The sequence below is a fragment of the Sander vitreus genome, chromosome 12, assembly GCF_031162955.1.
Source record: "Sander vitreus isolate 19-12246 chromosome 12, sanVit1, whole genome shotgun sequence".
Classification (NCBI taxonomy): domain Eukaryota; kingdom Metazoa; phylum Chordata; class Actinopteri; order Perciformes; family Percidae; genus Sander; species Sander vitreus.
Window position 1 is genome coordinate 12601795 of NC_135866.1, and position 21546 is coordinate 12623340.

General features: G+C 42.5%; 1 protein-coding gene across 7 annotated transcripts in view; it reads right to left on the minus strand.

Moving 5' to 3' along the window:
* Positions 1–240: 240 nt before the first annotated feature.
* znf521 (zinc finger protein 521) overlaps positions 241–21546 on the minus strand; it is a 90297-nt gene continuing 68991 nt past the window's right edge. For all 7 annotated transcript variants that reach the window (XM_078263893.1, XM_078263892.1, XM_078263891.1 and 4 more), the window contains 3 exons: positions 18616–18747; positions 12621–12736; positions 241–1720 (listed from right to left, as the gene is read on the minus strand). In XM_078263893.1, the coding sequence (XP_078120019.1) occupies positions 1691–1720; positions 12621–12736; positions 18616–18747 (278 nt within the window). In that variant the 3' untranslated portion in view covers positions 241–1690. The remainder of the gene's footprint in view (positions 1721–12620; positions 12737–18615; positions 18748–21546) is intronic.

The following is a 21546-nucleotide window of genomic DNA, read 5'->3' on the forward strand; positions in this document are numbered from 1 at the left end:
TTAATAACACAGACCTCCCTTAAGATGCTTCAGATGTTTGTTAGCGAGAGCCACGAGGGAGTGAGGAAAAATAGGATGCAATTTGATACAATGAAAAAAACAAAGCAGTGGAAGATTTTGATGATGATCGTGGTTACGCTGTCATAGGTCTTGTCTGATGGGTTTATTGTGTTCACAGACATGCACACATTAATACACTGCTACACAAGTATTTTAGATAGATAATGAAGGGACAAAGAAGCCATTTCCTCATACAGTTTTTAATATTTCCATCACATGTGCAACACAAAAAAACGAGGTCTGCCAAATACAGAACTCCATATTTGTACAATACATTTTAATAACATCAGAGATAACTGTCCTTTTGCTGCAGGAGATGGTGATTTCCTGTAAACTGTGTACGAACAATTCTCAATCAAAATGTCAAAACATTAAAGTTTTATACAAAAGTGCATCTCAGGTTCAATGAATGCAAAACATTTACATAACAGAATGGTTTAAAGTTTTGTATGATGCCACAGTGGCTTCCAGCTTGAGCAGAGAGCAATGGTACACTGCAAAGAAACAAGAGGAGTATTTGGGCACTCTCCAGGAGAGCCAGGGATGGAGTTTTGTAACTACGGTATATCCCCAAAACAGACTGAAATTATGTTCAGTCTTCATCACCCCAAATCCAAATGGATTTACTCCCCCCGTTGCAAAAAAATAAGTATGGATAACAAAACATAAAGATAAAAAAAAATTCCAGTAATCTCCAGGCTTCAACGAGCAGTAAACATTGACAACAGAAATGTACAGGTTAAGTCAGTGGGCTGGAGATTTCCCCATGCTCTGAGAGCCACATGGGAGCTTCACGCCTCTGTTCACGAGCCAACCAGAGGAACTAGCCTTTTCCAAATCTGTGTCACTGCGTTTGCATATATCAGCATCCTGTCCTGTTTTTCTCTTCTCTGTGTTGTTTTTCTTTCTTTCTTTCCCCTTTTTTTTGCCTCTCATCTGAACTACAGCACAGGCAGTGCAGATTAGTCGCACCGCCGTTCCCAGCTGGTCCTCTGGCAGCCATGTTACGACGGACACACAGACAAGATCTCAGCTTATGCTGGTGAATCAAGCTTTTCTACCCCATAATGATTGACCATGTGAGGACACAGAGCGACATACTGCGCAGTAAGAGTGGCGCTGATGAAAAGAGTCCTCCTGACAACACTTGCTGGTTCCTACAGCTTCCTACGCTCTCAGTGGCACCCTGTTTCTCCTTTACACAACTGGGTTGAGTCCCATGTGGTCTGATTGACAATGTCATTAATATATTTTTTTCCTCTTCTCTTTTTTTGGACAAACATTTTGAACTGTACATTGGCAAATACTGCATAAGATTGCAATATAGCTGTAGTTAAGCAACACATGAAGAGTCCTATGTACAAACAAGTTGGCTTTTTCTTTATTTTTGAAATAATGGTTAGTAAAGAACGGAGAGGGTTCTTTTATGTTCTTTCCCCCTCTTTCTTTTATTTTCTTTGCTTTGCTTTTCTTTTTTCTTGCTGTGGCATGGTTCCTCGTGGTAAAACTGAATCAAAAGTTCAGTGCAAGACAGTCAGTGGGAAACTGCACTGACGGTAATTGGCGGTCAGACATTATTCTCTGCGTCATGTGATCCTTGTTCTTGGCCACGGCGCTGATCTTTGCCACGTTAGCTGCTGTGCTGAGTCAACGCGTGGTTCTGCAAGGACACAAAAAGAAGCAGGGGAAACATTATGATCACATACAACAAATGTGTCTTTCATTTTCCTTCCTTTTCATTAAATGGACAGTGTACATTATTCATCTTCCATTCTACTAATGTTCTAAACCTTGAAATGTATTGTTGTAATCATAATGCAATCATAACACGTAATTGACAACTCTTTTGATTATCTTGACATTTGAACATTGTCATTATTAGGCTTTCATTATCCAGCTCCAATTAACTTGCACAGGATTTCAGCCTGTGTGGGCTTTGGGATTAAGCATAGTTAAGTTGTGGTCTAACACAAAGGCACAAGACCACTGACAGATAACATGCCATTCCTCAGAAATCCTGCCTCCTGATCAAAGACTGTGTCCATGGAAACAAATCCATAACAAGGCACTGACACACCTGACACAATATCCTCCTATGCAGTGCCTACATGTATTGAATTTGCTTCAAATGTACAGTGCAGGAAAGAGAAGTTGAGAAATACTTGATGTGCAGGTGAGGCCGCCAACGATTTGATAAATATGTTACGGTGCACAATTCACTATGACAGAATAACAAGCTGATGAGATCATTCTGTTTTGCTGTATCTCCCAAATTTATGCAGGCACACACACAGACCGTTGAGAGTGGTTGTAGTGGGGCAGCTGTGCCAGGTTCTTTAAAGGGAGTGTGGACCAGGGGGTGTGTAACTGGTGTCCCTGGTGGGCTGAATCCAGGTCATCTTTTGAAGTGACTGCTAATCCCTTTAATGCAAACTACATGCCCCACTTGCTGCGCTCTGTTTAAAACACGGCCTTGGACTCTCTAAACTGGCATGGACTAGACACACCTGTCACAGAGTCATCAGCACGCATGCATGCACAAATACACACACACCTCAGTGAGTGCACACATACATTTTGTTCTGCACAGATATGAGTGAACAAGGATGTGAAATGACATTTTCTAGTTTTAAAATAAAACGGTAAGGAGGAGACAATCTAAAATGATTAGTGCAACCTCAGTGAGAAGGTTTACCACAGCAGTCACCTTCAGTCCTGTTGGTGCAGAGTCTCTCGGGCAGCGCTCGGAGACGACTATTAGCCCCCCTTGCATTCATTCCTTCCCTCTTTACCCTTTCAGCTGCCTCCATATAAAGCATTTAAACACCTCGACAGCTTTCCTTTCAGCTAGGGCGATTACTTCCCGACAGGTGGGGTAATAAGCTGTTTGACGGAGAGCAGGAGTGTGACCCCTGTAAGGGTTAGCGTGGCTCGCTTGGGCCCTGCTCTCCCTTTTTTAAAGAGGTGGCCCCGGACAGCTCCTCTTTTTCCCTCTCTTCTCTCTTGCTGAAATAAAGCTCCTTTAAGTGAGTCTGGGAGGAGACTCCCCACGGGACGCTCTCTCTCTCGCTCTCTCTCTCTCTCTCTCTCTCTCTCTCTCTCTCTCTCTCTCTCTCTCGCCTCACCTCCTCCCCCTCCTCACACTCCACCAACCCCCTACCCCCCGGTGAAGACATCCTTGGCGTTGCTGAGGAGGGACAGGAGCACAGCAACCTTATTAATGAATGCGGCCCATTACCCGTCAGCCTGGCTCCTTGGCGACTCCCAGAAGCCCCTGCAGTACGTGACTTCAAATGGCAGGATATTGACACGAGGAGAGCAAAGCGGCTAGGACTGTGTGTGTGTGTGTGTGTGTGTGTGTGGAAGAGAGAGAAACAGAGAGCGAAAAATTTTGCACAACTGAGTGTGCATGCCTTTGTGTGAGTGTGCCAGTGCATCTAGGTGTGTGTGTGTGTGTGTGTGTGTGTGTGTGTGTGTGTGTGTGTGTGTGTGTCTGTGGACCCCAAAGGAACGTAGCTCCTTGGATATAATGTAGGGCTCGTAACAGCTATTAGAGGGGAAAATAACCTCTCTGGGGAATGGCTCCCCCCTCTGCATGTCCCAGCTCTGTCTGACACACACTGCATTCTACCTTTTCCTTAAACATGTCAGGAGTTTTCTCACTGAGGGCTTTCTCAAGGACAGTGTTAAACGACTTCAGTGGCTGTGGCAGCCATGCAGACTAAAGGGAAATAGAGGAAAAGAGGGGGAAAAAATGTTAAAAGAAAATGAAACTGATACCTTTATCTCTGTGGATACTGAACTCTGCAGAGTAGCTATAAACTGTTCTGTGTATGAGTATGGAAGGTGGAAGGGAGGGAGGGAGGGGGGGAAAAATCACTTCCCAATTTTCATCCTTGTCAAGTTCGTCAGGTACCTCTGCACCAACATTGTATAAGTTAAATACTTATAGTACCCAACCATACATGTCAAACTAGATGTGTGCAAGAAAATGACCAAAATATCCATTGCCCTGGTAAGGAGGATGTCACTAATGGTGTCACACCAGAATCACTGCAATTTAGGATTAGATGCCCTCCATTAAGCCTTTTAGCTCTCATCCTAACGGCCTCCTTCGATGCCATCCTATTCCCCCTGAAACTCTGCCATTCCTCTTATCATCCATTTCCTTCCCTTCTATGCAACCCTTAATCTCCTCCTCGATCCTTTCAACCACCTGCTGGCCACACAAGCCTGCTGCAGGGCCCAGTTACCAGCAGTCTTCAGGTAAACCATAGCAGTCAATTCTCCACTAAATAAAATTTTGCTCTGATCAATAAAGCGCACCCGCTTCTCCCTGATGAAGACTGGCTGCATTGGCTCGGAGCGAGCCTCTTCCTCCTCAACGGCTCTGTACCACCGTTAAAACCACCACTTTCATCTGATTACATCACCCTACTGCAACGCCCTCAGGGGTAGTGGGAGAGGAGGGGGAACATCCGGCAGGGGTCTTGTGTACCCATGCAAACAGGTGCAACATGTCTTAGGAATTTAACACTGCCGCAGAGAGGGAGAGGGTGAGAAAAAATGGGGAACGATTGGGGAAGAGCAGAGAGCGAGAAAGAGCAAGTAGGCTGGGGAGTTGATTTATTAACTAATCATTCTTTGTGTCGTTCCCCATTGCTCTGGCCTCCATCGATAGCACCCGGTCTCCAGTGAGGCAACAGAGGTGCATCTCTTACATCAGCTCTACAAAGGAAGTCCAGCGACCTAGCAGACACATTCGCTCTTTCATCTGATCTCGCTGTATTAAAGACAATCTTCACAATGTCCAACATCACAGAGAGAAGATGTAAAGCTTAATCGCAACAATGTTTGATTAGCATAATGTTAATACCTGCAGCTCACATGTTAAGTACATTGCGTCTGCTCTTCTACCTGGCGTTATCCAGCTTGTATCGAGCGATTAGAGAGCTGAGTGAGCAGTAACAACTTTTTAAGCCATGGCCTTTTCAAGGCTTCTATAACAAACAAAGCACTTTACACAAGTGTAGAGCTGACCACTGAATTGAACAGAATTTGTCACATTATGTATTCCTCAAATGGGTGGTATGGGGTCTGGGCAGTGAGAGAGTGTATGGACAAACAAATCCATGCCTGCATTGTCATCCTTTCTGTTTTACTGGAATGAATGTATTGAAATCTTAACACTATACTGTTATAAAGAAAAAAACTAAGTTATAAGTTTGAATTCGTACTATAATTTTGATAAGTAGAGCTAATGTTTTAATTTATTAACTTTCAAGTAACATATGTTTACTAATGATTTTTAGTAATGACTACTTATAAACTTGATTTGTCTACTGCATCAAACTACCAGTCTGTGTTAATACAACTTGACCTGTTAAGTTTCACCTTGTCTAAAAACTTAAATGGTTTAAGGCAACGGGTTTCCACGCACATTTCTAGTAAAATCAACTAATTCGGGATTACAGTGTTATTGACAATTATTTATATATTGCATAAAAATGTTACCTAAATTAAAATTAGTACAGTAGTAGAACTAAAACGTAATAAAAGCACAATAAATGCATTCATCTTTACAAGGCTGTTAACTAATACAGTTGAAATTGCTGTAATTACATTGTTTGAATGACAAGTGCTGTGTATGCCAGTATCATGTAAAATAATTTAAAAAAATAATCAAAAAAATGAAGCCAAAATGTAATTAACCTATAATAATTTTTTTTAATGAGTACAGGGTAAAAAATGGTATAAAAAGGTATAAAAAGCCAAGCAGGAAGAAGTGCAACTATAGAACAGATCATAACACAGTTTGGGGGGTATTATCTACAAATATTGTAGTTGTACATGTCTGACAAAAAAAAAACTTGTAACAAAATGTAAAAAATAATTCACATTTTGACAGTTAACATGCTAGTCCAACTGTAAAGCATATATTTGCTATTGTGAGTCAAGTAAGTCTTAGTTACAGTAAAGATTACTTGTTAAAGAAACTATTTAATTAGGAGAGTGAAACACAGTCATAACCCCTGCGGCTAAAGTGTCTTATTTGGTTTATCTATAATCAGAAATTTGAAGGAACCGTCAAAACTGTAAACATCCCCCTCTAAGCTCTGATTAAAAGTCTTATCAGTCTGTGCCGAGTTTCTCTCCTACCCTGCATGGCTTACATGCATACATCTGCATAGCTGCATCTGGAGCACGGGGAGTGTGCACTAAGCCACTGAGACTTGTGCATACCCGTAGTCATCACTTAGGAATTTAATTACCGCATAAGAGGACGCCATCAAATGATACTAAAACAAAGAACCTGTGGTCTTTCTTTGAGGCTCCAGACTACAGGGTGACTTTAAGCTAAAGATTGGTCAGTAACGACCCCATTGTGGCTTGGGTAATTTTGTGAAAGTTCTGCCACCGTGTGAAGTATTTTGTTATCATTCAAAACTGCTGTGGAGAAAGACCAGAGTGCTGTATTCTGCCTTGATCTTTAATGGTGTGTTGAACTCGGTCCAGTATTGACTCAGTCCTCCCTTTGTGCATTCCCTACTGTTGACCAGTCCACTGAGGGAGTAATCCTTTCCTGCTTTGACCTCAGGCCATGCTTACTGCTAGCTAGTTTAGCCAATGAAGAACACAATCAAATAAATAAATAATACAGCAGTTGGCATTCTCCACAGTCATCACTTATCAGGCCGTAGGGAGGGTTGACCCCAAACACTGTTGTGCCACAACCGGCCTGGTCTCCTTGGTAACAGACTGTCTTGTTTGAAGTGAGGTGCCCGGGGAGTCATGGTCGTACAGTAACAGCACTAGGCTAGGACTTGACAACAGCAATGGATTTTAATGTCTTCCATATGTGTCATTTTACCTATAGAGATATTCACGCTGAACACTTGTAAAAATATCTAATAAATCCATAATGCTTGAAATGCTTTGATTAGATGGCTAACTACCCCAACCAAATGCTTTCGAGGTGTAATCGGAGATGACGGACCACCCTTTTTGTGGGCTGGTGCTTTGTAGCTCCAAATGATACTCATTACCCTGTCTAAGTAGACAAGTGAATGGTACTAGAAACACACTATGCAGTGATCCTGCTGTTTGACTGAGGTAGCAAAACAACTGCACAACTGCTGTGTTATTATGGGGCCTCATTAAGTGAGGAGAGAGTGGGAGACGGGGAGAGGGAGAGAGGGAAAGCAATAGAGAGAGGGCCAGCGAGAGGGAGAAAAAAAAGAGAGGTAGAAAAAAATAACACAAGAGAGCGATACAAACTGTATTCTGAGGTGATAGCAACACGCAGATGCCTTTCCAGCCAAAATGAAGACTATGACTAAAGAACCCAATTAAGGGCTTTCTTAGGGGAGCCATCTTGGGAGGGGGATGGGTCTTCCTGGGACATGAGCCCTGGGCTACATCCTCTAATTAGACAGAGCGAGGGGGGAGGATCTCTGCCTGTCACTGGGAGGGAGATGGGGTCCATGGGGTTCCACATGTCAGTCCCAGAAACAAAACACAATTACTCTCACATTTAACCACTTCAGTCAGGGACAGACTTTGACTAGGGATGCTACAGAGTGTCTGGCCCCCCTCCCTCTCCTGTGCTGCTAGATATGCCACTTCACAAATGCGGAAAATGTTGAGGACTAAATTTGCTAGTGCATTTCCGCACTTCTATGGGAAGGCGAGAGTCGATTCTGCACTCTCATGTTTTCCCAACGAAATGGAGGAGCGAAACTTTGAATTGACCAGTGTCACTCAGCATCCTTTTCTAGAACTGAAGAGTTAAATTGCTTCGGTGGTGCGTTGTGTGAATAGTAAATTCAAGAGGGAATAACTGTTCTAATGCTGTTTATTTTGGCCTCTGCTGCATTTTGTTAACATCAACAGCGTAATAGACACTTGAAAACCAAATCACTACAGGCAGTAGATTAAACCTGTGAGAAGCGCTTATAATGGCATTTATCAAAGTTGCTGAAAAAGTCAACTAAGAAAAGTAAAGGAGAGATGTTTGAGGAAGAGATCCGGTGATGGCTTCTAGCACAGTACACCAAGCGTCTCCTCTTTGTTTGGATTTAACTTTCCCCAGTGGCGCAACACAGGAAAAAGAAAAAAAGAACAGCTCAAAGGCTTCTGGGAGTTTTTGTCATGTCTCCCTCCAGACAATGTGTTTGCATGCACATATCAGACCCTGGGAGAGACAGACACAAAGACAAATACATAGCTGTACACACACACACACACACACACACACACACACACACACACACACACACACACACACACACACACACACACACACACACACACACACACACACACACACACATTGAGAAAGAGAATATCCTCCCAGGATCATTAGGTCTGTCATGCTGTCTTATTCTGATCCACCTACAAAACTAGAACACCACTATTGTGATACATCTCTAGTCATCTAAGGATGTTTATGTCCCCATTTACAGTGTGTGTACAGTGTTGTACATAATTATAAATAAGCTTAAATATTAATGATGGCGCCTCACAAGCTGCTGTGTTTTTTTTCTAAGTCATTGTTCTTTTATTTTGTAGTGCAACTTTTTGAAATTGTGACAGAATTCTGAGCACCTGGGGTGATGAAGAAGAAAACAAGTTGTCATATAAAAGAAAGAAAATACATATACAACTTTCAAAAGCGTGAAGAGCTGTCATATTTGGCAGATCAAGATATTCAGAGAAAATGGGGTGTTTGAGAGCCGCTTAGGGACAAACACATGAAGCTTTGCTTTTGTGCGACACTTTTGGGACTCGGGGCAGTTGGGGCGTTTTTGGGGGCATATTTTAAAATTCATAAAAAAGATAAAGGAAAGAAAAACTTCTGGGGAATTAGGTCTCTGTGCTTAATGCTGAAAAGTGTCATTCTTAAAATTTGAAATGAAAAGTAAGGGGGGAAAAGAAAGGCCTAAAATATTGTTTTGAAGAGCTATCATTCATAGAATCAACTTTAGTTATTCCATGCATTATAATATAAAAATGCAGCACACTGGATACACACTTTGGATACATTTAACCTGTTTCATGCACTCTCCCCCCCTACTCCCTCCTTTCTCTGCGACTGTCCATCTCTCATTTTTCTCCCTATTTTCGGTTTTAGACGGACATTATGCGCCGCGTAGCTGTTTACACCTAGTGACCGTGAAGCCTATAAATATGCTTAATTAAAACAGTGGAATTGGTCACAGCTTAGCAATAATGGCTATCACACGGGGAGCGGAGAATCTCATTTGTGTGGGGAAGTAGAACATGATGCAGATGTGCTCTTGTCACTTTCAGCACTCATTAAGGCCAGGGAGCTTTGGATTGTCTTTGAAGGAATCCTTTTAAAAGACACTCCAATTAAGGTACATGTCCTGCGGGCGTCTGAGGAGAGGGAGAAGTCATACAGTACCCCAGTCCTCCTTCCACTCCTCCGTCGATTGCGGCGCAACTTAACACATGACTTACAATCTCGTGTCACTTCCGAGGAATGATAATGAAATTGGAGGATGGAGGGGAAAAAAGACAGCCCAGCTTAAAAGGACCAAGGGAATCTCAAGCAGAAAATGTCATCTTCACTGTTGTGTAACTTCAATCTCATTGTTCTGTCTTTGGAGGAATTGGGACCATTGGGAGAGAGAAGAATCCGATTGCAGCCCTGCAGTACACCGCATTGCTGGAGGAGCTGAGCTTGTGTGTTTCTTCACAAGTGAACTGCACTTAGAGAAATGACAGATTTAAGCTATGGCTAATATACGGCACATACATCAGTTAATGAATCTGGCTAATTAATCCAGCCTAGCAGCATTGTCAGTGGCTCAGTTCCATTCGCATTGTGAAAAGCTACTGTGTCTGAAGCCAACGCAAAGGGAAAAGGAAGTTTATTATCAAGTTGCACATTGCAATGTGGCCTTCGCTAGAACCCAGGGACATTGTTTTTCTCATAAGGCTGCAGCTGCTTTTAAAATGACAGGGCAGTGGGTCTTATTTGGGAGAGAGGATGTAGTGAGGCCATGTCTCCTATAGTTGCTCAAGGGGTGGCCAGTAGTTGAGGGTCAGAGAGAGTGCTGCACTGCCAGCCTGCTTGCCCTCCCCATCAGCACCTCATGAAATAGCTAGACTTTGCTTCATATTTTAATGGGCAGAGGGATGCGCAGGGTGGAGGCTGTGTGAGTGTGTGTGATGGTGGAGGGGAGTCCTCTGGAGAGTTTTGAGGGGAATGGTGGTCTATGCGTCTCAGTGCTTATTTTTTTTGTCTGTGAAAGAAAGAGGAAAGAGGGAGAGGGAGAGCAAAAGATATTATTCTCCTTTGGAATCTGGATTCTGGGGCACACAGGCCCAGGAGTCAGTCAATCTGGCCAGTCTGAGGGGGGCAGCTGGGCGGGGGGTCCTAGGAGGGCTGATTAGACGGATGCTCTCTCATCATCCATCTCGACAGGCTGGCGAAAATTGGCTAGCCCCTCGCAGGGTAGAGTTCACAGGGGGAGGCGGTGGGGGAGGATGTGGAGCGGTGCACTGGATACCTGTCACAGCCTTTGGTCTGTTTCAGGATCTCAGCAGCAAATTAATAAAATATCGTTCCTGCTTCTCTTTACCTGCCGTGGCAGCTCTCCCTCTCGCCGCTCCTTCTCCCAGCTTGCACTGGCCCTTTGACCCCTCCGACTACTGTGAGAGATGAGGAGCCCAGGCAGCCTGTGAGTGGGCCAGAGTGTCAGGGAGAAACTCCAAACTCAAGACCTGGCAAAGAGAGAGAGAGCTTCCACTTCTCTCGCTGCTGGAAGACAGCTCCACTTCAGACAGACTGACAAACGACGGCCCCGTCTCAGTGAGACATTTTTAAGTGTGATGCATGGGAAATGGAAACCCCAAACAAACAACAATTAAAAACAAGACTCCAACCTGAAACCTGCAAATCCTGTTTGTTAAAGTCTAAACTAAACTATAGACAGTGAAAAAGGCAAATGTAACATCCACCATTACAAAGTTCAGAAGTTGCATCTTAAGATAAAGAAGGTGTGAATCTATGAAAAAAGCTTTGAGTTGGTCACAGTATAAATAAACTGATGTTGTGTATTTTTCTGTATGAATGTGATAAGAAACAGTAACGCATCCATATGAGCCACATAGGTATTTGAGAGAGTGTGTGCATGCAGTCACAAGGGACTGCCTTTAGAGCATGGCACAGGTTGAGTGTAATGATCGTCTTATCCCCCGAGCTCATTCCTGCTCTCCTTTCAGAACCCCGTTTCACAACAAAGTGCCATAGGTCTTTCATGTTCTACTCTTGTCTTTTCACACAGTGTGTAAAACAATATAATCATGCATGAAACAACACCTCCGGGAGGTGGAGATCACTTCATTCCAAAAAATGTCAAACAAAAAAAGTAGGAAAATATCCCCAGGTTATTTGAGATTGTTTACAGGTACCGGCAGCAACCCTTGCTATATAGAGAACACTTGTACCAATGAGAGATGAAAATGCGATAAACAGGAGGCCTCGGCATGAATGAAAAGACTCTATGTAAGCAGTTTGGTGGAGCACTAGGCTTGTTAAATAACCTTCTTTGTGGTGGATTTGCATCTAGGTGGATCAGGACTTGTTTTATTCATGGTTGCGATGCTCAAATGACCAGCAGATAATGATCACATTCACCTTCCTCCTGGCAGACACACGCCTCTGTGTTAACAACCTGAATCTCAATATGAAAACTGTTGCCGATCAATGGGCGGCCAAGCCCTGGATACTTCCTCTGGCAACCCACTAATACATAGTGCGGCTAATCCAAGTTTCAGATAGATGCGCTTGGAGGATGAAGTCAGAAGCTTGTGGTTTCTTTCTGCGCTTTAAGGCAAATTAAGAATAATTTCATTGATTGGACTGAACCTGATGGTTATAGACTACTTATATTTTAATCATTCAGTTTCAAAAGGTATTACAAAAAGATCTGGATATGAGAAGTGTGCCATGTGTATAGTAAAGAATCCCCCAAACAAAACAGTGCTGTTTGAAAACACCACCGCAGTGAAATAATATAATAAGGTCTGTTTCATTTTTTCAGGTTCTCCAAGGACCAGAGAAAAAGATTGCTAGAAAATGGATTATCTCTCTAACGTTGTGAGTTCATAAGTCCAACTACTAACTTTGTTGAAGGGCAGATACGGTCTCCCAGAGGACAAAGCTCATATTTAGCCATGAGGCCTCCTCTGTGATTAGGAGGGGAGATGCAGGCGTATTGACTCAACTGTGTTTTTGCCTCTGCACTGTATGTAATTACCTCTTCAAAAACGAACATTCCACTAATCCTCTAATTCCAGATATTTTAGTGCTCTGCTGGTCTAATAAGCAAATCAAATCATATCTGCACATCACAAATGAGTTTTGAAAACGGACTGAAATAATTCCTTCTGAGTCTCTCATCCCAGCCGGGATGGAGGGCATAGCCGGAGTGCAGTGAGCGGCGTTTAGTGTTTGTTAAGCTGTCATGTGTGATTAGCGGTCGTAGCTTCTGCTGGTGGCTCTTTTGCTACGCCACCCCGAGGCTCACCTGTAACTCTGTCTGGAAGAAGAACTTCTGTGGGCACTGCGAGCAGTCGTAGATCTTATCCTCCTGGCCGTGTGCAGAGAAGATGTGCTGCTGGAGCTTATTGGCCTGGACAAATACTGCACCCGTACAAGGGACGGAGACACAGGGACAGAGGAGAAGACATTTATGAACGTTAGTGCATGACTTTACAAGTGCTGTAAATTTCAAAAATTGTCCCTGTAAGATGACCCACTCTTCCTATTGTTGACTGTGGTAAACTAGAGTAGAGCCTTGCCTGCATTAAGGGATCAAAGGCAACATCATATTTGCATCTGCCTGAATAAAAATTGGAGACTATGTCAAATGGCAAGGAAAATTACTTAATTACAAACAAATGAATGCACTATCAACAATAGAAAAAAACATTGTATGTATGTTGCTATATAATTGAAAACAAAAGACAGAGAACAATTTAGATATTAACAGTGAAGCTAGAGTGGTCCTACTCATGGCAGTAGAGCTAGAGGATGCATAATGATTTGGGAATAATGATGCTCTTTATTTAGCACTACTGTGGGGACAACAAGCCAGAAAATAAACAACCACAAAAAATTGGCATGGCTTCAAGTGCAAAACATGGCCTCCATTAGTCTACATCGCTAATTATATTGACAATATAAATATTCATGGTGTTGCGCTACTTATTCATGCATACTTAGACTACATTCACCATCATATAAACACACAACTCGCTGGCACTTAAAACATATACCATACATTTGTGCTTTAATTAAACCATAGTCCACGCTAGAAAGCTAAGGGGGAGGCAATTGTGTGGGTCTTGTGTCTTGCATTTGTGTGTGTACGTGTGTGTGTGTGTGTGTGTGTGTGTGTGTGTGTGTGTGTGTGTGTGTGTGCACATCTGCATTCTCCAAGGAGCACTTCAAACATGCCGTTTGTTATCCCAGACCCTTGTGCTTTAAGGATGGCTGTCGAATCTCAAAGGTCTGGATGCTCTGGAAAAGTTAGCATGTGGGGGCTTCATTTGAATTTCTTACAGCTCAAAATAACTTTTCTTCTAATGCATGCACCGTGGGGCCACAAGGAGAGGGAGAAAAAACGCACAGCCACAAAAGGTGAGGTGTCTGTCGGAGATGGCTTTGGGGTCGCTGCAGCCCTGTGGCGGGGCTCTGCAACATTAACGTGTCCCAATTTGAGCTCACCTGGGAGAGCGGTTATTAATTATTGAGCTACGTACACTTGAGACACACTCGGCTTCATTGAATGTCACACTCCTGACCTGGGAAATAAAAGTTTAGATTCAAAGCAGACACACTGTGGTGATGCTTTCAGACTGCTAATGCCCTGGGTGACAGCTGTCTCTGGAACATGGCAGCATGTTAACCAGAAATGAACAAACCTCCTCTAATGAACAAACAACAACTCCATGGTCCATTTCGGAAACTAATGACCACAACAATATGAAGACAAACATAATTGTAGATAGGTGGCTAGTTTTACAGTCTGCTACAAAACATTGCTGCTCACGGTTAAGGCCTCGGGTATCATGCACATTTGAGCCTCTGTTATGCTCCAAAAACGATGACAATTTTCTTTGTGGGGAATACATGCTCTGAAAGACAAAATGTGTGGATAAACAATAGCTTTTTTCTTTAGTTGTGTTTTGTCTGCATATACTGTACAGAAGCAGGTCACAGCAGCTGCAGGAAGCCTTCATTATGTCTTTGGCTAGCGGAGGAAAACGTCAATACAGCAAAAATAAAAATGGATTTGAGACTTGGGGGGCCTTCAAATACTGTACAATAGGGCCAAACACAACTGAGATGTCAAGCTAGCTGATGCGAGCTGTTTACATGCATATCTGGTCCAGTTCCAGTAAGAGACACATTTAATCAGCTATGCATTTATCAATTTATAGCTCTGCATTCATTCAGATGCAAGTGGATAATGACAGCTGATTTAAGTGCCAGAGCCTAAAATGCACTAATGGCACTAACAAGTCTACTGTATATAAGAACAATAAATACTAAATGGACTTATGACATTTAATGCAAAGATGTAAATGGAAGCTCAACAACTTTTTAGCTAATTCATATAGTTCAGTTTTTACGTTTTTACAGGCTTGGGTTACATTTATGATTACTAAAGATGATTGGAAAATGCAGTGTTTGCTAATATAAACTGTGGTAGCCATTTAATTAGTTGTAAGAGTTAAAATAAAGACTCTTTCTTTGTCTTCATCACCAAATTAGCATGCAACATGTCATAAAGGGATAAGCTGAAACGGCCAATGAGGGGACATTGTATTGGTATTTGGCAGCAAGAGTCACATATGAAATATGCCATTGCCATGCCCATTTAAAGGAGGAAACGAGGCATGTCCTCCTAGAGGGTTAAAATGAGGACATAGAGAAACGGGAAAGAAATAATCCAAAATCACATCCAAACAGGATCAGTGGCTGGCCATTGTGTCTCTCCCTGCTGAGAATGAGAGAAAATAAAGGAGGGATAGAGAGAGAACGACAGAGAGAGAGAGAACTTTGTGGAGTTTGTTGGCCATGGAGCCAAAGCAGAGCTGAACAGAGCGCTGAGCCGGGTTGGGCGTCAGGGGTGTCAGGGCTGAGGGGGCTGAGGGGCCAAGGTCTCCTCGCTGTGGGGGATATTAAGCCCTCTGATTAGATCTCAGGGGCTGCCCATGGCAGACGTCTCCTTTACTACAGGCCCCAGCTCATCTTTATTTTGGCAGGGTGGTGCTCTCTGCAGGCTGCACTGCACCAATACTAAGATGTTTGTGCAGGGAGGGAATAAAGTTTATCCTTTTTTCCCCTTTCTCCTTTTCATTTATTTATTCGTCTAGCCTACATGTGTTCATTTCTGCTTAATCCAAGAGTTCACAATGCAGAGGCTGATCCAAGTGTTCTGAAGCAGCACAAACAAGTCGGCTGTGTAAGTTGATTTGGAGCTATAAGCTGATAACTACGAGTTTTTGAGTTAAAGCTATGCCCATGTCGTTTTTTTTGGATGCAAGATGTCATAATTCTAACATCACACACCAGCAGAACGTGGGCAGCGACTAAACAAAAAGCCAATTAAACTACTGTATTTGTGAGACTCTTGCCGATTTGCATCCTGTAGTTTTTCAAGTTGTACTTCACGCTGTGACATAAGTAAAAGAAAAGCACATACACACACACACACACACACACACACACACACACACACACACACACACACACACACACAGACAGACACTTTCATCAGGCACACTTTCTTCTGTTTTGTTTGTCTTAAGCACATATTCCCAATCACAATTTCCACACCAGCCCTCACTACTGCTCCTAAGGGTGCAGGCAGACACTTCTAGCTGCAGGCTCCCCCACTTCTGAAACCTGTCAAATCTGTCCTGGGAGAGTCAGCCTCCCTCTCATCATCCAGGGGCTTATGGACCTCTCTCCATTTACCCTCCCTCCCCTACACAGTTCTCTTTTCCTCATTCTCTTCCCCCCTTTCATCTCACATCCAAACTTGCCAGTTGCAACCTTCTCAGCTTCCTCCAAGTTTTGTCTCCTTTTCTCCTCTATTTTGTCTCCCCTCATCTACTGTCTATGACTTACTTTTCCCCGTTCTTTCCTCCGGTCTGTTTTGTGGTATGGTTTGCCCTCTCTCCCTTCCCTTAGGTGCAGATTGAGGATAATCAGGTATGTCAAAGAATGACAATCACTCCCTGCCTCCCACCGAGTTTTTGGGTCACGGGGTGGGGTATATCAAACTAACACATTGGCACAGAGTGGGGATGATCTTTTAAACAAAGAGTAACTTTGTAAATTGAGTGAGCTCAATGACCCAGCCACTATTACCAGCACCACCTAGTTTGATCAAAGTTTTGCTTTTATGTTCAGACTCAGTATGTCTGTCATAGGGATAATTTTAATCTGTAAATCAATCAACAGCATCTCATCAAACAACATAGAAGTGCTGTTTTTGTGTGTTAATGCATAATAATCGCAGTACATAATAGTATGTATATACATGTATGGGGAGTAACTCTGCGTCAAGTGTAGTTTTATTTGTATATTTTAATACTTATATTCATTGTGTTGACAATACTTACTGTATATACTTTTAATCCTACTTTTACTTTAACTTTACTTTACAACTCTCTCCTAGAAATTATATTTTGTACACTACCAATTTGTTTTGCCAGTTACTTTTTATGGGCAACCAGGCATTGATATCCTGAGTCCTGTTTGGTTATGTGTGCAACAAAACCACTAAGGTTACGATTAATTAAAGATCGTGGTTTTGGATAAATAAAATAAACACGTCTTGTGTTGTGCAATGTTGACTTTTACAACATTTAAGCAAGACCAGAATCATTCCCTAACCTTAGCTAAGTGCTCTGAGTTCCGAAACACAATTAGAAGTTAATCACACTTTAATTGCAGACATTGTATGAAAAGAAATTAAATACTGTTTTATTGCTACTTTATACTTAGGTAAAAGATCTGAATACTGCTGCTGCATGACTGTATATGTCTTAAAAGTAACAAAAATCTGTGAAATTGAACACATACATACTACATACATTTATCTAACAATAAACTGCAAGTTAGTGTATGTCAGGGTGTAAAAGTAGTGGCTTTTCCCTACTTTATACCAGGCTCAACTTGAAGAAATATATTCAAGGACAGCTGTCAGCCAAACTCTGAGTTCCTCCTTTTCCTCCGAGTGCTCTGACTTCAGTCTGCCTGTCCCCTGCATCCCCAACAGAGGGAGGCCTTTCAGTCCATACATGCTCTCCACAGCCTGCCTTCCCCACCGCCATGGGCCTTTGCCCATCTGTCTGCTCTGCGACCACTATCCTGAGGGTGTACTCTGTCTCTCCCTCCTCCCCTCTCCCTCTCAGCATCCCTCTCTCATGCGCCGTGATCGATATGGACGCGGAGGGAGAGAGGGGACCTGTCTGTCAAAGCTGGCGGTGGAAAATGAAGGCTCAGATGAAGGAGGCATGCTCTGTATATTAAATGCCCAGACCCCTGTAAGGGGTGGAAGGGGGGTTCGGGGTGGGGATATATCAATAGGCTTCTGCTAAAAGAGAGATAAGGCCCAAAAAGCAATAAGAGAAGTAGAGCGGAGTAGCGGGAGGGGAGTAGAGAGAAAGAGAGATGAGGAAAATTAATAAGGAGCTGAGCAGTGAGGTGGATGAAGAGGTAAGAAATGTGGAACAAAGATATTTGAGCATAATGCAAAATGTGAGCCAATAAATGCTAATTGGTATAACTAGTGAAGAAGGGGAGACAAATTAGTTCCTTTTGAGCAACTGGAAGGGGGGGAGTTGTTGTTGCAGGAAGCGCAAAAGAGGGAAATGAGCTGAGGACCCAAAAAGTGTGAAGAAGAGTAAAGAGCTGAGAAAGGAGAAAGAGTGAAGAGCTGAAGTTAACGACTTTGCAGATTTCATTATAGAGATAGTTAACCCTGTTGACACTGAAGGAGGGCGCTATCCTCTCAGGAGGAGTCCGGTCCCTCCACCTCCACGCACAGAGACAGATGAGATCATTACAGCTATCAGCACCACTGCCATCCACAATTAGCACATCTCCTTTTCTTTCCCCACTCCTCCATCCACCATCTCCCCTCAGCTCATACTGTCCTCCCCCCTGCTCTCTTTCTTCCCCCAACTCTCACCTCATGACACTTCTTTGGCCTTGATTTGGAGGCAATTTGACTAAATAAAAAGCCACATGCAGCAAACTGTTCTCAGCTTTAGCAGACCTGCTTGCTTGACCTTTCCCCAACTCATTTAGAACCCATTTGCCATTTCACACATAAAAAAAAAGACAACACGGAAATGCAAATCTTTGCATCTTGAGAATGTAAATGTCTCAAACATGTACATAAAAAAACAACTCTACCATTCAAATCTTTCTATCAGTCCACTGGGTTGCAAATCCATGATACACACTCTTATGGACACAAACATACGCACAATGCATACCTGTAAAGCAGACTGGACACTTGAAGGTTCCTCCCATGCCCTCAAAGCTGTGCTCAATCAGGTGGCATTGAAGTTTCGCTGGTGAGTCGAATGACTGACTACAGAGCTTGCATTCATGGTTCAATCCTTCCTCTGCAGAGAAGAAACAACAAAACACACAGAAAATCATAAGAAAGAAAATAAGCAGAGCATGAATGGCAGAGGTCTCATTCTGCCTTGTTTTTTCTTTTCCTCTTTCACAATTTAAATCAACACATTTGTTGCAAAGACCCCTGCTTGTGATTTTCATGAGACAGGAAATAATATAAAGTGTGATGTGCACCCAACAGGCATAAATTAGATGACCAGCCAGGGTTCTAATCACTCAGAGGAGGCCTTGCACTTAAAACACGGTGAGCGTCCTCATTTAGAATAACTTACATGCAAAATCATTTATTTTTAGCGTCTGCAAATTACAACAGATTTTGAAGGACGTCTAAACGAAGGAAACAATCATTTGTGCTTTGAAAGGTGAATCAAAAATAAATAATAGAATAAAGAATAGTTCACTAGTCTCATTCAGATGTGCAGTGTTATTACTATTACTACAAGGACAAAATAATATTAAAAAAATAGTTTCTGAAACCTTCATTTTATGTCACCAAATCATCTCATCACTTCTTCAGTGTACACTGACTGTCAAGGCTGCCAAAACAGCTCTCCTTTACAACATGTTCACATGTTGACATTTTTAATACAGTGATACGACGAGTTATTTCAAGAGCACGACAGATTCCCAGTTTATCTGCTTGGCATTAGAATTCCCTGCACGTCTATCTAAACATTACACTACCTCAGCCGAGGCCACTGATAGCTTAAATGAATGTCGTTCAGACTGTGAACCTACACACTCATTTGGAGCACAACAATGTGCTGACTCAGGCTTTCAGAGAACTGCCCATCTCCAGCGCGTCAATAAAAAAGGCCTATACGCTCTGCCATGGGGCCGGACTAGTGCTCGATCAAACTCCTGCCAACCCTGACATTAGGCCAGCTACTGCAAGGAGGTGGGGTGGATACACCCAGGACTCATCTAGGGTTTATCCCCAGGTCTCTACAGCCCAGTGCTCACCGCATATGACCTGGGTACCAGAAGCATGAATAAACAGTCCACCTAATCAGCTGTGCCCGGCTCGAGCCCTGGAGGATCCAAGTAGAGGGTTAATCGAAGGTGCTTTAGGCAAATTTGGCAAAACATGTCTGCTGAAAAACTGCTGCTATACAATAGAAGTATAGTATAGTTACAATACAAACCTGCAATGAGCAAGCCACTTCCTGCTTTGTAAATTTTGTTCACCAGCAAATTTCCTTTATTTTTCCTTTTTTATTTTTTTTAATTTATCTATTGACCACTAAAAGCTCACCTGAAACGAACCTTTTGTTTAGGGTTACGTTTGTATGTAGAGGAACTGCTTTGTATCTTTTGTTCGTTCACCATCAATTTTCTATTTTTCTCATTTTCTGTCATTCTCTCATTTTACTCAATTTACTAAGCTCACCTGATAAGTCGGTATATAAAAATGTACTGTAGTATCTCTGCACCTATTGATTCTGACTAATAGTGACAACTGCAACCCAACAACCCCTGGTATTTGTAGGAACAGAGGGGAATGGAAACATATCCTGCAATGCCAAAAGAAACAGTGTATACAGATTGAACTTTCTCCTGTAACACAATACCACATGTCCCTTTACAATCGTTTCTCAATAACATAAACATATGGCATTGCATATTGCATTAGGTGGTGTCTACAGCATAACAACAAAACATACAGTAAGTTGTGCATCAGCACAAGCTAACAGACTACGTGCCCTCATGACTGTCTAGTCACAAGGTAAAGGCCGATCAAAGCAGCTCATAGTAGTTTGGAAGGGACTGAGTTGATGATATGTTCTGCAATCATACATTTTACAGATGAGCTATTCTGTAGCCTACATGTGTGTCCGAGTGTAGCAGCAGGCATCAGCAAGAGAGGGGGAGGAGGGTGGCACGAGTGCATCTACGCAGCCGTGCAATAGGATCACTGCCCTCTTTGATCACCATTCAGTTTGCTTATCTGTGTGAGGATGTACACTAAGGTCAAGCTTGCTGCAGGGTTCACAGATCTGTTCTTCTGCCATATGCGCAGCCCCTTATTTGACCCTAGTGCATAACGCTGTCCCTTTGGAGACCTGGCCTGCTTCATTATGCAGATAACTCTGCACCTGCCTGACTGACCCTGTGTGCATGCATGTGTGTGTTTATGTCTGTGAGCAGGTGCATCATGGGAAAGTGGCATAGAGATATTTATACAATATGCTTCAAAATTTGAAGAATAAGGCTGGTGTTCTTCTATATTTTTCTTATGCCAACAAATACAAACAATGTGTTATTATGTCTCAACTTCCCTACCCCGAATGTGGCTCTTGGCATCAAACCCATTCATTCCCATTAAATAAGTACACCTTTAAAAACAAGTCGCAAATATGTAGTTTCATTTTTTTTTTTAAAAAGGAGCAGTAATTCCCTAAAACAGTTGGACGTTGTAGATTTTACCAAACATTACTACAACAGGAGTGAATCGTGCATTTGCTGGGAACTATTTTTCGTGGATTAATACACATTTAGTGTGCAAGCAGGATGGTGTATTTGGGATTGACTCAAAATAAACAACATTGCCCATGTTCATCGTAATGTAACAACATGTTACCCGGTGCACAGGTGGGGCTCATTCATGTGTTGTAATAGTTTTTGGAAACAATAGAGGTCTATGGCACAGAGCAATGAGCTACAGTATATCTTTGGCTACATGCACAATACTTGTTAGGAGGATTAATTCAGTGTTGGTTTTGGTGTTTTAATGGGAATTGTTGACAATTAAAAAAAGTTGTTGATTTGGAATACAGTATATT